This window comes from Carassius gibelio, chromosome B23 (genome assembly GCF_023724105.1).
Source record: "Carassius gibelio isolate Cgi1373 ecotype wild population from Czech Republic chromosome B23, carGib1.2-hapl.c, whole genome shotgun sequence".
Lineage (NCBI taxonomy): Eukaryota > Metazoa > Chordata > Actinopteri > Cypriniformes > Cyprinidae > Carassius > Carassius gibelio.
Window position 1 is genome coordinate 26,276,750 of NC_068418.1, and position 15,360 is coordinate 26,292,109.

The following is a 15,360-nucleotide window of genomic DNA, read 5'->3' on the forward strand; positions in this document are numbered from 1 at the left end:
TGACCAAGAACAATTAATACAAAGAAGTCTAAAATCAAGAATGCAGTATTAATGTTGACAGTGCTGAGTTGTCAGTAACCATTTTTTAAGAGTAAACTGATAAGGACCATATGTATCCACTCTTCTTGTTGTTGATGGGATGAAGTTCCATTCCAGCTTTGACTGCTCACTGAGTAAATTTACATTTTCTGAGTGGAATAATACAGTCCCCTCTTTCCCTACCCCTTGAGGACCAATTAGCAATTTTTCTAATATTCGCTAACTAGTCAGGCTTTGTATAGTCTTAAACATTAAACACATATCTACATATTTGATCAGGTTTTCCCAAATTAGCAAGTTATACTTTTTGTTAGTATTGAGCAATGATGAACCAATTTCTTATCAAGACTATTTAGAGATAATGTTATACAAAAACTCCAGTGGTTTCAGAGTAGTTACAGTATACTAGCACATACATATGCACATACATCAAAGTGGACTCTGATGACATATCATTAATAAATCTAAAGTTTGACAGACTAAATTTGACTCGGTTACAGACCTTTAAATCTGAGCCTTAAATGAGAGTCTGGAATCAGTCATAACACTGAGGTACTTATATTCACATACAACTGGTGGATGGAAGATTATTAATATACAATGTGAAAGCAATAGACCCAGAATAGAACCTTGGGGAACGCCTGTGGATATACTTAGGGGGCTGACGTATAATTCTGTATTCTGACATACTGTGAGCGACCTGACAAATATGATTCAAAACATCTGAGAGTCTCTAGAGAAAAATTAAAACCTAATAATTTAGACATAAGACTTCTGTGGTTTGCAGGGTGGTCAAAATGTGTGTGTGTGTGTGTGTGTGTGTTTACTCACACAAACAGTTTCCTCTCAGTGATGAAGAGTTCAGCCGAGGAAACAGAACTGAAGCACTGATTGGTGGTGATGAAAAAGAGTGCACCCATCCTGAAACACACACACACACACACACAAACACACTACTGTTAATAGAAAACCACTGGAAGTTTTTCAAAACATATGAAAAACTCAAAGTTGCAACACAGTATTATTCAGTAATTTTATTAGAAAACACCAGGCTGAAAAGACTTAGCTTCTGTTCATCAGACCTGAATCATCTGAATCACTTCTAATTCAAGCAGAAATGATTCATCTTACATAAATACTGGATGAACATGTTTCCAAACCTGTTCTGAATGCCGCTCGAATTCTTCTCCACTCCAAAAAATATGGCCCCAACAACCAGAGCCAGGAAAATCATCACTCCAATCTGGAGAAACAAGACTCAGATTAATATAGAAATATCAGCTACAATGTAAAACTTTCTTTTAACATTTAATTATATATAAATCTGTATATTTTACAAATCAAAAGATATTATACAGATATTATATATATTATACAAATATTTTGCTTTGACATTTAAAAATACATGAATAAACTTTATCAAATTGCAATATTTTCAGTGTTGCTAACATTAATATCACCAGAAAATTAATCTCAAATTTATTGTGAATATTTAATAAACCGAACAGAATTCATATCAATCTATGACTAGAATTATCGAAAATCTCATAATTTTGAAAATAAAACAAAATATAACTCCTCTTAAAATGAATAAATATTTTATATTCATCTATAGGAGTTATTATATTTCAATAAAACAAATAAAAACGTTTACTTGAAACTATCTTTAACTAAGATAAAAAATTATCTTATTTTATTTTATCTAGTTGACAAGGAAACATCAAATTTTCATTTTGTTTAACTCGATGTACAATAATAACTACAACTAAAAATGTAATATAAATATTTATAGACATTTAAATAACAGAACAAAAAAATACATGACAAAAACATAAAAATTATGAAAACGTCTCGGTTAGTTGTGTAACCCATGTTCTCCGTATAGAGAATGAGACGCTGGGTGGTAAAAATAATTTAACAAGACCTGGAGCAAACTCCATGCATGACTCCGTCACAGAGAGAGCCTGCAAATCTAGACTGTACTTGATAGAGGCTATTGCCAACAGAAGGATCACTTTATGCTAAATTCACTCTACAGGATTTTAAACCAGATTTAAGCCAGATTTGCAAATGAGCTCAAAACTCAGCAGGTGATTGATGCTCTGCAATATTTATGTGTGAAATACACAACGACACATCAAAGAGGCTCACTGACGCATTCCCAACATTTTGCCGACGGCAAACAAATATCTAGAATGCCAAATATCTGGACCGGTCGACTGACTTGTGTCACCAGTGTCGTGACAAGCTAAAGACACTGAAAGAGCAAGGCATGGATAGAGCTCACTGGAAGAAAAACTACAGCAGCAACATGACTTCAAGAAATGTTTGGACAATAAATGGAGCAAAATTTTTCATCGAGCAAACAGCTTGCAGCACTAATTTCTTCCCGACATCCATTTTTGAATAAACGACTCCTGTTTCACGTGTTGTTTCTCGTCATTCCAGTTCCAATTCTCGCATGTGTTTTCGTGACAAAACCTGGTTTGCAGAGTCGTTGGGTAACAGAGTTGTCGTCAGCTTGTGTAGTGTGTAACCCCCGGTTGCGGATCAATTACACAGAGTCACGTAATGTGAACAACACAACAACTTAAAGACAAACAATCAAGTCATGTATTCTGAATAGCACAGTGTTCCGCCAACTTTTGAAGTCATGTAGTGTGAATTTGGCTATAAGGGTAAGGATCCAGTCCAGATATTTGGTGTCTTTGGTGGTCCTTGGCCCTCCTGCCATCAGTCTGAAGGTCTGGGTACACAAGATTAGGGTGAGCCAGTTGCCCAGGTAGTTGAGCACATGGATGCCCTAGTGCCTCAGTGGGGCCAGAGCAGCATCCATGTACTTTGTGAACACCCATGGAGCCGAAGCCAGACCAAAAGGGAGAACCCAATATTGGGACGCCTTTGCCCCAAAGGAGAACCTGATCTGCCTCCTGTGTCACTGAACAACCGGAGTATAAAAATAACCTTCAGGTCTTCTTATCCAAGCACTTCAGAGAAATAGGGAGGCTCGTCTGCTCACTCTACATAGCCTTGATCTCAACATCCGAAACCCAGGTCATGGATTCACAAAAGGCCTCAGCAGCCGATGTGTTAGCCGAAGTAATGGACCGGAAGAGACAAGAGGACTCCTTATCAAAGACAGCAAGCCTCACAGAGAGAGTTTCGTGTCTCTTGTCTACATAAGACTCACCAAGACATTTCACAAACTAGGGCTGCACAATAAATTGCATGCAAAATTTAAAATTTGTGCATCTTGTCAGTAAAGCCGGTTCTGTAATCAGTGGTAAATCTCCAAAACATGCGCAAAATATGATTGTGGTTTTTCGCAACTTTGTCAGTGAACAATGGCTCTGTGTAGTAAATGCTAATCCATACATTGCCCCCCGTATCGAAAATGTATCGACCCGTGACATCGCTGTATCGTATCAAACTGAACTTTGAATTTTGTGAACCGTTACACCCCTAAATAAAATATTCTTTTTAATTTCAGTTGCCAAGGCAACATTGCCTATTTTCATTTAGTTTGAGTTGCTGGACAAAAATAAGAAGCTAAAAATGAAATAAAAAAGCAAAATAATTATAAAAACTACTAGTATCTCAATGTTTCTAAAATAACATTATGTTGTGTGTTGTTAAATTATTAAAATATTACCTCAAAACAACAGAGGGACTTTAGTTTAACATTTCAGCTCAAAGACTAATAGAAAATTCTGTGAAAGCCTGATGTAGATGCAGGTGCTGAGTCTGACCTGAGCGAATGAGGTCTGTGGGTTCAGCATGAGGTTCTTGAAGGTTCTTTTGAGAACCCAGTTGAACTGGTGGCAGAAGGATGTGCTGTAGGTGATGGTTCTGGATTTGGGTTGTTTGCTGTAGTCCCGTCCCTGAACAATTCGCTCTAACTCACTTTTAGTCAGTTTGTAATTGGCACTGTTCTTGTATTCTTCCACCAAACGGTCCTCGATGCCCTTCAGAGATGAACTCAGCTGCTCCTCGTCCAGTTCTGACACACACAAACAAAAACCACTAACATACCATTCTCGGTCAGTGATGATATCACCAGCTAAAATGAACTAAAACTATTAAACATTCCTATTTAAGCTGAACTAAATTCTGAAAGTTAGATGATAACTTCTAAAACTAGTTAAAACTCTAACTGTAAGTTTCCGTCATAGATGTTAACAAAAAAACAAAAACGTAAAGGTACATCTCTTTTCAATTTTAAGATGTCATGACTATATTAAGTCACGATTACAATGTCTGGAGTCATGCCCATGAAATAATTGATAGATATTTCATTTGTACGGCTATAATCCCACCAATGTAACATAAACGTTGATAGCAGCAAATTGACCTTTATATTGAGAAAACAATTACAGGTGCTGGACATATAATTAGAATATCATCAAAAAGTTGATTTATTTCACTTATTCCATTCAAAAAGTAAAACTTGTATATTATATTCATTCATTACACACAGACTGATATATTTGAAATGTTAATTTCTTTTAATTCTGACGATTATAACTGACAACTAAGGAAAATCCCAAATTCAGTATCTCAGAAAATTAGAATATTACTTAAACCCATGTCTTGCATACGTCTGTGTGTAGTGGTTCTTGAAGCACTGACTCCAGCTGCAGTCCACTCTTTGTGAATCTCCCCCACATTTTTTAATGGGTTTTGTTTCACAATCCTCTCCAGGGTGCGGTTATCTCTATTGCTTGTACACTTTTGTTCCACCACATCTTTTCCTTCCCTTCACCTCTCTATTAATGTGCTTGGACACAGAGCTCTGTGAACAGCCAGCCTCTTTTGCAATGACCTTTTGTGTCTTGTTCTCCTTGTGCAAGGTGTGAATGGTCATCTTTTAGACAACAGTCAAGTCAGCAGTCTTCCCCATGATTGTGTAGCTTACAGAACTATACTGAGAGAACATTTAAAGGCTTTGCAGGTGTTTTGAGTTAATTAGCTGATTAGAGTGTGGCACCAGGTGTCATCAATATTGAACCTTTTCACAATATTCTAATTTTCTGAGATACTGAATTTGGGATTTTCCTTAGTTGTCAGTTATAAACATCAAAATTAAAAGAAATAAACATTTCAAATATATAAGTCTGTGTGTAATGAATGAATATAATATACAAGTTTCACTTTTTGAATGGAATTAGTGAAATAAATCAACTTTTGATGATATTCTAATTATATGTCCAGCACCTGTATATAAAAAAGAAACTGCTGTACCCTCACTGTTGTTTATCAAGTTGAGAGCGACGGCGGAGGATTCTCCATTGATGACATCCAGGAAGAAATCAGCAGGGTTGTTATGAGGTTCACAGACGTATCCTGACACACACACACACACACACACACACATCAGTATCAGGACCTGACTGTTCATGTTTGTAAATGTGTGTTTTCATACCGATATGGCTGAAGTAATCCAGGGCATCTTGAGCCGGGCCGTGATACACCAGTCTTCCTCCCACCAGCAGTGTGAGGCTGTCGAACAGCCGGTAGATGGAGTACCGCGGCTGATGGATGGACAGGATGATGTTACGACCACTGTTCGCCATTCTGAACAAATTACAGGTTAAACACACAGGACAGTTAAAACACAGAATGGTGCAGTGCTGTAGGTAAATCTTACAACAATGCCAGTGTCATTTTCCATTCCAAAAGCTTTTTTTCATAATTTCTGAGTACATACAGTATATATATATATATATATATATGCCCTGATGTGATATTTTGTACAAACACACTTCTTGAGCAGCATGAGGACAGAGTTGGCTGTACTGGCGTCCAGGCCGGTGGTCGGCTCGTCCAGGAAAAGCACCGGGGGATCAATAATCAGCTCCATGCCGATGTTTGTCCTCTTCCTCTCTCCACCTGAAACACCACGAATCAGCTGCGTGCCCACCTGTAAAACCATTAATCATGATTCCCATTAGTAGATCACACAGATCAAATTCATCAAACTCAGATTAAATGCTTTTATAGGGGCTCTGTGGCACACACCGTTTCTCCTACAGTCACCAAAATTCATTCACCTGTAGATCTCATCAGCCAAACGACTTTCATGCTGGCAGTCAATGCCCTGCCCAACAGGAAGTCGGCCATGTTGGATTTTTTGCAATTTGACATACTCGTCCTAGAGTTTTCATCCGATCAACACCAAACTTGGTCAACTTTTCTTACGACACTGAGGATGCTAAATTGTGCCATGGTGAGGTTATGAATTTTTGGTGAAAAAAGGAAACAGGAACTGTGTTATATCGTCAGTGTGACGAGTGGAGCGGGGCCGAGAGCCGTGGGAACAGAGCGAGGCCAGTGGAGTGATTAGGAAATGAACAACACCTGCTCCACTCACCGGTCTCGAGTCCCACGGAGGAGAAGACAGCAGATAAAAATCACAGCACAATACATTTTCATACTAGTCAATATTTTGACGATACATTTTGAATCTTTATGTCTTTCTATTTTAAAGTCAGATATTTGCTCTGTGGTGAAAGTTGTAGAAACCAGACTGTAGTTTTAAACTTTTCTTTTGATCAGAACATGACAAACACTTCACGTTTTTAAATTCTTTAATCTTTTTTAGTCATTTTTCATTAACAAAATAAATATCTTGATAGAAAAATTAACGTCTTAGTTTCTGCATGTTCTAACAAGTGAAATCATGTAACAGGTTTGTGTTGATCACTCATATCTTCAGCACAATTTGCATTGCTCTTCCATACTAGCATACTATACATTTAAATCATGATAACCACAGTTAAAAACACACATATAGCACCTCAATACCACGATAAAAATGTAACTACATTGCTTCTGGGTATCTGTATGAAAACAGTAGTCTAAATACATTTAGTATAAATGCAAAAAAATATATAAATATATTCAACTTTATTGTCACTGCACATGTAAAGTACAATGCAACGAAATGCAGTTAGCATCTAACCAGAAGTGCAATAAGCAGTAAGTACAGAATATACAAGGTCTACAATATGTGCACTAACTATACAGATAAGTATTATGGACATAATTTACAGATTTGAAATAGTATCAGCATGATATAAAGATAGGTTTACTATGAACATACTAAACTTAAAGGAATGGGCTCAGCACACAGCCCTGTGGTACGCCGGTGTTAAGTGTGAAGGTGGTGGAGTGGGTGTGGCCTGACCGAACATGCTGAGGCCTGTTGGTCAGAAAGCCTATAATCCAGCTGCAGAGGGAGGTGTTAATGTCCAGGTCTCCAAGTTTTGTGGTCAGCTTGGAGGGAATGACTGTGTTAAATGCTGAACTGAAGTCAACAAACAACATCCTAACATACATGTTGTTATGGTCCAGGTGTGTGAGTGCAGAGTGCAGCACTGTGCATACTGCATCCTCTGTGCTCCTATTTCTGGGCCATCTGGGCCAGCAGCCTTGTGTGCGTTAATCCGGCTCAATGCAGTGTGGACATCTGTGGAGGTGAGTTTGAGGGGTTGGTGGTCTGCTGAGTGTGTGATTTTGGTGGCCGTCTCCTTGCTCTCTCACTATTGAAGCGAGCATAAAAGTCATTTAGCTCATTAAGGAAGAAGATGTACGTGACCGCTGGAATAGAGTTGCTTGACTTGTAATCACTGATGATCTGGATGCCCTGCCACATGCGTTGGGGGTCAGAGTTTGAAAAGTGTTCCTCTACCTTAACTTTGTAGCAGTACTTGGCCTTTTTGATGCCCCTTTTCAGGTTAGCCCTGGATTTACTGTAGGCCTAAAAGCAGTGTTGCGGGCTTTCAGCAGGAGTCGCACCTCCTTGTTCATCCATGGCTTCTGATTAGGGTATGTTGTCATCTCCTTTTCTGTTATTACACTGTCAGTGGTGGTGTTGATGTGATTCAGTACAGAGGAGGTAGAGATGTCAATGTCCGTGTGAGAGGGATTAATTAGAGTATGGTACCAGGTGTCTTTAATATTGAACCTTTTCACAATATTCTAATTTTCTGAGATACTGAATTTGGGATTTTCCTTAGTTGTCAGTTATAATCATCAAAATTAAAAGAAATAAACATTTGAAATATATCAGTCTGTGTGTAATGAATACATATAATATACAAGTTTCACTTTTTGAATGGAATTAGTGAAATAAATCAACTTTTTGATGATATTCTAATTATATGACTAGCACCTGTAGATCATTGAATCTCTTTAGACCATTATCATCTCTCTCAAAAATTACTAATTGAAATTGTTCCTATTTAAAACTTGACTCTTCTGTAGTTAAATTGTGTACTAAGGCTTCTAGGCCGATATGGCTAGGAACTATACTCTAATTCCGGCTTAATAATCAAGCAACTTTGCTGATCGACTGAATGCATTTGAAAACTGTAAAACACAACTGTCTGAAGAAGTCATTCTGATGAAACATGCTTAATTTTAATAAATTTCCGATGATCAGGAAGCTGACAGAAAACATAAAACATTTCAACTGACAGAAGACAGCTGTAATACTAAGGTTGTCCAATAGATGAAGTTTTTTCTCACTTTCCATCAGTTAGAATGACAAATAAATTAATAGAATAAGATGATTTATACTGTACTTTAAATATTTTTAGAATCTAGCGTCAGATTCAGTTCTAGCAGGTCACGTTAGTCAAGCTCCAATAGGGATGCGACACTTATCACAGCACTCGTATATAAGGTCCTTCAGTATTATCGCCAGCTTCAATAGCTAATTAAATAGCTAATTAAATGGCAAATTTGGCATCATCTTCACTAGAAATCGGGAATTTAGAAAGTGGAATTAGTTTCCCACAGTTTCAAAGCTGCATGTTTTACTATCTTGAACGTCTTTACAAGCTACTTTCCTTTTAATGCTCTGTTATTGGCAACATGTGTGTTCCTAAGGTTATCCGCGTTGCTTAAGCTCATTTAGTTGGAAATGTGCGAAAGCATAATTAGATAGTGAAATTGCTACCTATCAGATATTGCTTCTAGCATGATATTAATAAGGTGTGAAGTTTTATTAACGTACACTTACCCCAACCCTAAACCTACCCTTACAGTAGGATAGATACAGTGTTGGTAGCTGTGATGAATGAAATGGGGCCGAGAGCTGTGGGAACGGAGCAAGGCCAGTGGAGTAAGTGATAATGCACAACACCAGCTCCAGAAAGATCTCCAGATCGATAAAAGGAGTGACGACAGTGCAAGACGAGAGACCACTGTTATTGGTGGCACACTTGTTCCTAAGCTATCTAGTTGTTATTGGGAACATCTTGCTGTTGCTGAAGCTTTTCAGGTTTGGCGACATACTCATTAGGTCATCTGGTTCAGGGCTACGTGCTTGTGGCTATGGCTTATGCGGGTTTTGGCAACATTCTTGTTTCAATGGGTAAGGGCTACATGCTTGTTGCTTAAGGCTTGAGATTGTCGCTGTCATTTTGTGTCCGTGATATGGCATATGGTTTTGATTTGGGGGATTATTACTGCTCTCCCTGCTCTTATCCAGGGAGTTCTAGCCCAGAAGAGAACTATACTGCCAATCCAAACTGTATGTTAATTGTCAGTCATCTTTGACGATAGTGGTCCTGACAGAATTATATATATATTACAAATGCTTATAGATCATTCAAATCATATATATATATATACACTTCCCTTTCTCTCTCTGTGTGCATGTCTGTTTCACACACTTGCTGTTGAAGAGTAACCCTTTCATTGCTGTAGCTCAACACCCAGACTGCTAGAGGGTTACATGCATGCGTTTTGCTGATGACCCTGGGCTTGGGCCCGCCATCGCTGCATGCACCTTTTTTTATTTTTTTACTATGTTTTTATTTAGATACACTTTTGGAGAGGATAAAACACTCAAAAAGTATTCAGACAGAAGCTGCATCTAAACTAAAAATTGAATTCCCCCCAAAAAAATTTTGGAATTATTACTAATCAATTCATAAACAAACAACATGGGAATAGTTGTAAGTTGGAGTCGATTGCACATGTAGTCTGTGGGATGAATGTGTGTTTGGTTTGTTACCCGTGAATCGGCCACTTTGCTCAATCCCAGCTCCTGAATGAGTCTCTCAACCTTCTCATCTTTTTCTCGCTGACGAATCGACTTCGGGAGCCTTAAAGCTGCTGAGAAACGCAGATTCTCACGAACCGTCAGTGTCCCCATGACCACGTCATCCTGCAAAAACCACAAAACACACAGTCCAGCTCTTCTAATTGTAATCAGCAATCCCACAATTCCCTTGGTCGTAATACATATTTGACAAAATAACAAGTGTTAAGAGAGTCAAACATGACGTCTAATGTGTAAGTTCAGCGTTTGTGCTCCAGACGTGAGGAGAAAATCCTGCTACTGACTGTTAACTAAGTGATCAGAAGAAAGGAAATGTAGTAACTGAGTGTGTGTGTGTGTGTGTTATACCTGCACTACGTATCCAGACAGACATTTGAAGTTTGGAGGCTGTGGAGCTCCGTCTATAAGAACCTCTCCAGAAAGACCAGCAGGATCCTTACGAGCGGCCAGAACGTCCAGAAACCTGCAGTAAAACACAAACATTATACAAAACATTTTTTTCATTATTATTATTACACTCAATATTTATTATATTATAGTATTTTTTATATTATTCTAAATACATTTATTTATTTTTTATTTATTTAATTTAAATTATTAAAATGTATATTTTTTTATTTTAAATGCATTACATCAATGAATAAAATATACATAATATTTAAAAATCGACATAAAAATACACACTTCCAATTCGTTTGTAATTATTTTACATTCTAAATGTATAAAATACAATTTATCAATGAATAATAATTATTGTGTAAAAAAAAGAAAAATCATTTATTTTAGATAACTAAAATTAATTCAGATTACTTTATGTGTGCATTTCTGAAAGTAAAATCAATAAAGAACAATTTGAAAAGTACATTGTTACAATATTTACGCTCTAAAAAAAAATAAAAAAAATATTTTAAAAACTTGAATAATTTGTCGGCCTCGAGTTTGAATCTTCGTGTGTGAATAATCACATCAGTATATTGTTCCGAAGTTGTTCAGTTGCCAGATAACAAAGTAGAACAAATAAGTCCATACAAACATAAATAAGTCAGCATATTATAATAAAAAATGACAGGTATGAATAGGAATACAACTTTATTATTATCATTTTTATATTTTAAATATATTAAATTAATTTATTAATAATTAAAAATAATCATGTGTGTTATGTTCGGCTCTTACGATGATTTCCCGCTCCCAGTCGCTCCTAATATTGCATTCAGTCCCAGCCTCATGATACCACTAGACAAAATAACACAGAATTACATCATAATTATAATCACCACGTTTAATTAGCATCACATGGTCACATAAATCACAGCCAAACACACAGGATTCTGGATGATACTGGATGAGCCTCATTCTTTTGGCAAGACATTTTTCTTGTGCGTGACTACAGGACAACAGGAGAAAAGATGTAAGTGTTCACATTGACATGCTAACCTACTAATGCAAGGTGACATCAATCATATTCATGAGATGCGGGGCCGATCATCTGCACTCATGTGTCAGACTGATACCGATCAAATAATTACACGAGTTCGGACGAGGAAATAAACCTCCGCAGTCACGCACACTTACACAAGCAGCTGAGCGCACATGGACAACCATGGGTTAATGCTCAAACTCACCCAACAACCTCAAGCACACAAACACTGTATAAGGGTCATGAACTATACTTTATCAAACATTATTTTAAACAACATTAAAAACATATATAACATTTAGTATATTAGATTTAAGCATGTATTATATGAATAAAATAATATATGTTGATAAATTAAATTACATATTTATTAGCAAATAATTATTAATATTTTAATATAATATTATTTAATAACAGTCACAGTCATGCCCTTATAAAATATTTAAATAAAATGTACTTAATTAAAAAAAAAATTATAATAATATTTGATAAATAAAGCCCCAAAAAGTCAAACGTTTCTCATTTTCATGTAGTCTTACTACTAAAATAGCTAAAACTGAAATAAAAATGAATACAGAAATATTCATATAATTGACAAAAACACAACAAAATCACAAAAGCTTTAATTAAAATTAGAGCGAAACCAGAAAACTAAAATAAAAACAAATTCAAAAATATGAATAAAAACTGGAGATGCACTGATCCTGTTTAAACGTCTGATTTAGGCATGTGTGCATGTGTTGTGCAGTGACTGTCAATCAACATGTAATGTAACCAGGTTATGAAAGTGTAACCATGCACGTGTGTCTGAGTGTGTGTGTGCTTGTATAATAATGCATTAACATGCACGCAATGCTGAAGCACGTGCAAACGTTTTTTTTAGGCAGGTCATAAGAGTTTGTTGAAACATCTCCATTCTTCCTCCAATCGGAAGACACGCACACTTATGCTCCCTGACCTACAAACTCACAAACATCACCTCTATTTCTTTCTTTATAGCAAATAATGAACATGAGCTTCATGCAGAGGCTAAATATCTGACTGTTCCTCTCGACTCCATGTTTTAAGCGGGTAGAGTAGATGAAAGTCGAGGCAGAAAACAAGTCTGAACATGAGATCTGATGCAGTCCTGCTGGTCACCGGATGAACACTAAAATAAACTACATTTTTTAAAGCAACATGTTCAATCATAATAAATCTGATTCTATGACAACTACATTAATAATTACAGTCAAGATAAACCTGCTAAAGTCCTTTATAGAAAAAAAGCATGAGTATTACTATAAAAACATTAAAAAAAAAACATGCAAAATCAAGTTGTTTTAAGTATTATTGAGACACTAAAGATATTAGAGTTTGTGTTAACATTTATTTTTATTTGCAGTACTATATAATATTTTTTATTATTATTTAGCTTTTATTTTATATTCTCTGTTTTTTTCACTCTGTTAATATTAATTTTAGTTTAAGTTTTAGGAATTTTGTTGTGCTTTTCTCATTTTCATTTTTTTTATATGCTATATAGTTTTTAATTCACATTTGTAATATTTAATAATGTACAAACATAAATGATACTTTATTAAAACGTAATTTGTATTCTTATTTTGAATTCGTTTTTTTTATATATATTCTGTGCATTTTTATTTTAGTTAAAGTTTTAGTAATTTTATTGTTGTGTTTTTGCTATTTAAATTTTTTTTTGTGTGTCTGTAGTTTTTATTAGTTTTAGTTTGAGGTATTTCAGTACATCAAGTTAAACATTTGAAACTAGCTGAAATAATGTTTCTTTTCTTTTTTATATTGCATTTTATTTCAGTTAAAGATGATTTTTCTTTTAAACAACTGTTCATTTTGTTAACTGTAATAACATGCATACAAAAAATACCTCAAATATGACAAAAACCTGTTCCACAGTAACACCACAGTACTGTTATACTAGGGTGCTTCCAGAAACACCTGAAACATGAATATTGTGATCAAACAGCACTAGACTCACTTGAGCTCGATGAGGATGTTCTTCTGCGTGACCTTCCTCTTGCACAGGAAGCCGCTCTTCATCTTCACGCTGTAGCTGATGTTGTGGAAGCTCATGGTCGCTCCTCGTCTGGGCGATGAGAAGGACATTCTGGTGGACACCGGTGTCCTGGACTGATTGTTGTTTAGATCTCCAGTCATCTGAACAGCCGTGTCTGCCATCACAACCCTGACGAACAGAATCTATCAGCGGTCAGACGACATGAACTCAGTAAACCATTACATCAGGGCACACACAATCAGGTTCATCTGGAAGTTTCGGTCCGACTGCAGAATCTCAATACACCTGATCAACTTAATCAAGATCAAACATGAACCGCTTCTGAACAGGTAAAAACGTTGTTGAAAAAATACTGTCGTAATTTATTGTAAATAATAGATTGCTTTTGTACCTTCTTATAGTAAAGTAATAAATACATACATTTTATTTTAATTTAATTTATAGTAAAGTGCTTGGATTAATTTGTTGGTAATTCTATAGTTGCTATGGTAATATAAACAAATGACCCAATACTGTACTGTTTTCTACAGCTATAGAGAATATTATACTACAATACATTACAGTTAGCAAAAACGGTAGTATAATACAGTATTACAGTTTATCAGTTCACTACAGTATAAGCTGTAGCATTCATTAATAAAGTGTCTTAAATACTATTACATATACCGTATAATAGACTTTACTATAGTATGGTTCAAAAACACTAAAGTATATTTACTGTAAATTACTGTAGTATTTTTTTAATGTGCAGAATCACTACAAAAAAAACCATGACAGCGAAAAATAACAAATTTAATATTTAACAAAACAATCAATCTTGTTTTGATCGTAAAAATTGGGTAAATAATGATTAATGGTCTATACATTCATGTATAGGTCATCCTTTATTAATGAATGCTAGAGCATATACTGTGGTGAACTGATAAACTGTAATACTGTATTATACTTCAGTTTATACTACAGTAGTGTATTGCAGTATAATATACCCTATAGCTGTAGAAAACAGTACAGTATTGAGTAAAGTAATCTGGTTATATTACAATATCAACTATATAATTACCACATCAGATTAATTCAAGTACTTTACTATAGTATGGTTCAAAAGCACTATATTATTTGCTATAAATGAGTAGTTTTGTTGCACGGCTGATTGAGAGAAGCTGTATTTCCACTCACCTGAAGCAGAGGGGATCTTCAGCGTGTCTGTGAGGGTTGTACAGGTGTGTGTGTGTGTGTGTGTGTGTGTGTGAGAATGAGGTTTCAGAAACACACGAGGCGTGGCACACAGTAACCGGAGTCACGCTTCAGCGTTTATTCATGTGAACATCAGTATATCTTGACATTACCATCATTGCACCTCCAGCTTTTAGAGAGCTGACATCATCTCCCTTCATGGAAAAGATTTTAAAATATATCCAATAAGAATTTCATGATGAATGTGTATTTCTATTATCACTTATATAGTGTTCAGTTGGCATTAAAATAATCAGTCATCATTTAGGTTTATTAATAAAAGATTACAAATACATTATTCATAAGAATATTTCTTATATATATATTTTTCATTTATTAATGCAGCAAAGATCAATATTTATATAGTCTACATGAACATATCTAACAACAGACCAGTACTTTATTGAAAAATTATTACCATTCACGCATTATTAAAACTGATCTTAACACATTAAAATAATTCCAGTGATGTTGATCAGAGAAATGACATGAACCAAATAATAAACCTTGCCATTTCTTAAACAGAACACAAGAAAAAAGTATGAAAGAAAAAGTATTAAA

At 35.6% G+C, this 15,360-nt stretch overlaps 2 protein-coding genes across 20 annotated transcripts in view; one reads left to right on the forward strand and one right to left on the reverse strand.

Moving 5' to 3' along the window:
• LOC128011955 (broad substrate specificity ATP-binding cassette transporter ABCG2) overlaps nt 1-13,978 on the reverse strand; it is an 88,405-nt gene extending 74,427 nt beyond the window's left edge. For 5 of the 15 annotated variants that reach the window (XM_052594779.1, XM_052594781.1, XM_052594778.1 and 2 more), the window contains exons 1-10: nt 13,528-13,977; nt 11,288-11,347; nt 10,460-10,574; nt 10,064-10,216; nt 5,802-5,959; nt 5,462-5,613; nt 5,281-5,382; nt 3,789-4,039; nt 1,200-1,282; nt 871-960 (exon numbers count right to left, since the gene is read on the reverse strand). In XM_052594779.1, the coding sequence (XP_052450739.1) occupies nt 871-960; nt 1,200-1,282; nt 3,789-4,039; nt 5,281-5,382; nt 5,462-5,613; nt 5,802-5,959; nt 10,064-10,216; nt 10,460-10,574; nt 11,288-11,347; nt 13,528-13,727 (1,364 nt within the window). In that variant the 5' untranslated portion in view covers nt 13,728-13,977. Of the gene's footprint in view, nt 1-870; nt 961-1,199; nt 1,283-3,788; nt 4,040-5,280; nt 5,383-5,461; nt 5,614-5,801; nt 5,960-10,063; nt 10,217-10,459; nt 10,575-11,287; nt 11,348-13,527 lie in introns of all 15 variants that reach the window. The other 10 variants (XM_052594775.1, XM_052594774.1, XM_052594773.1 and 7 more) reach the window with 6 other exon arrangements.
• Nucleotides 1-15,360, forward strand: part of ftr92 (finTRIM family, member 92) — a 72,817-nt gene that overhangs the window by 51,756 nt on the left and 5,701 nt on the right. The window lies entirely within an intron of this gene.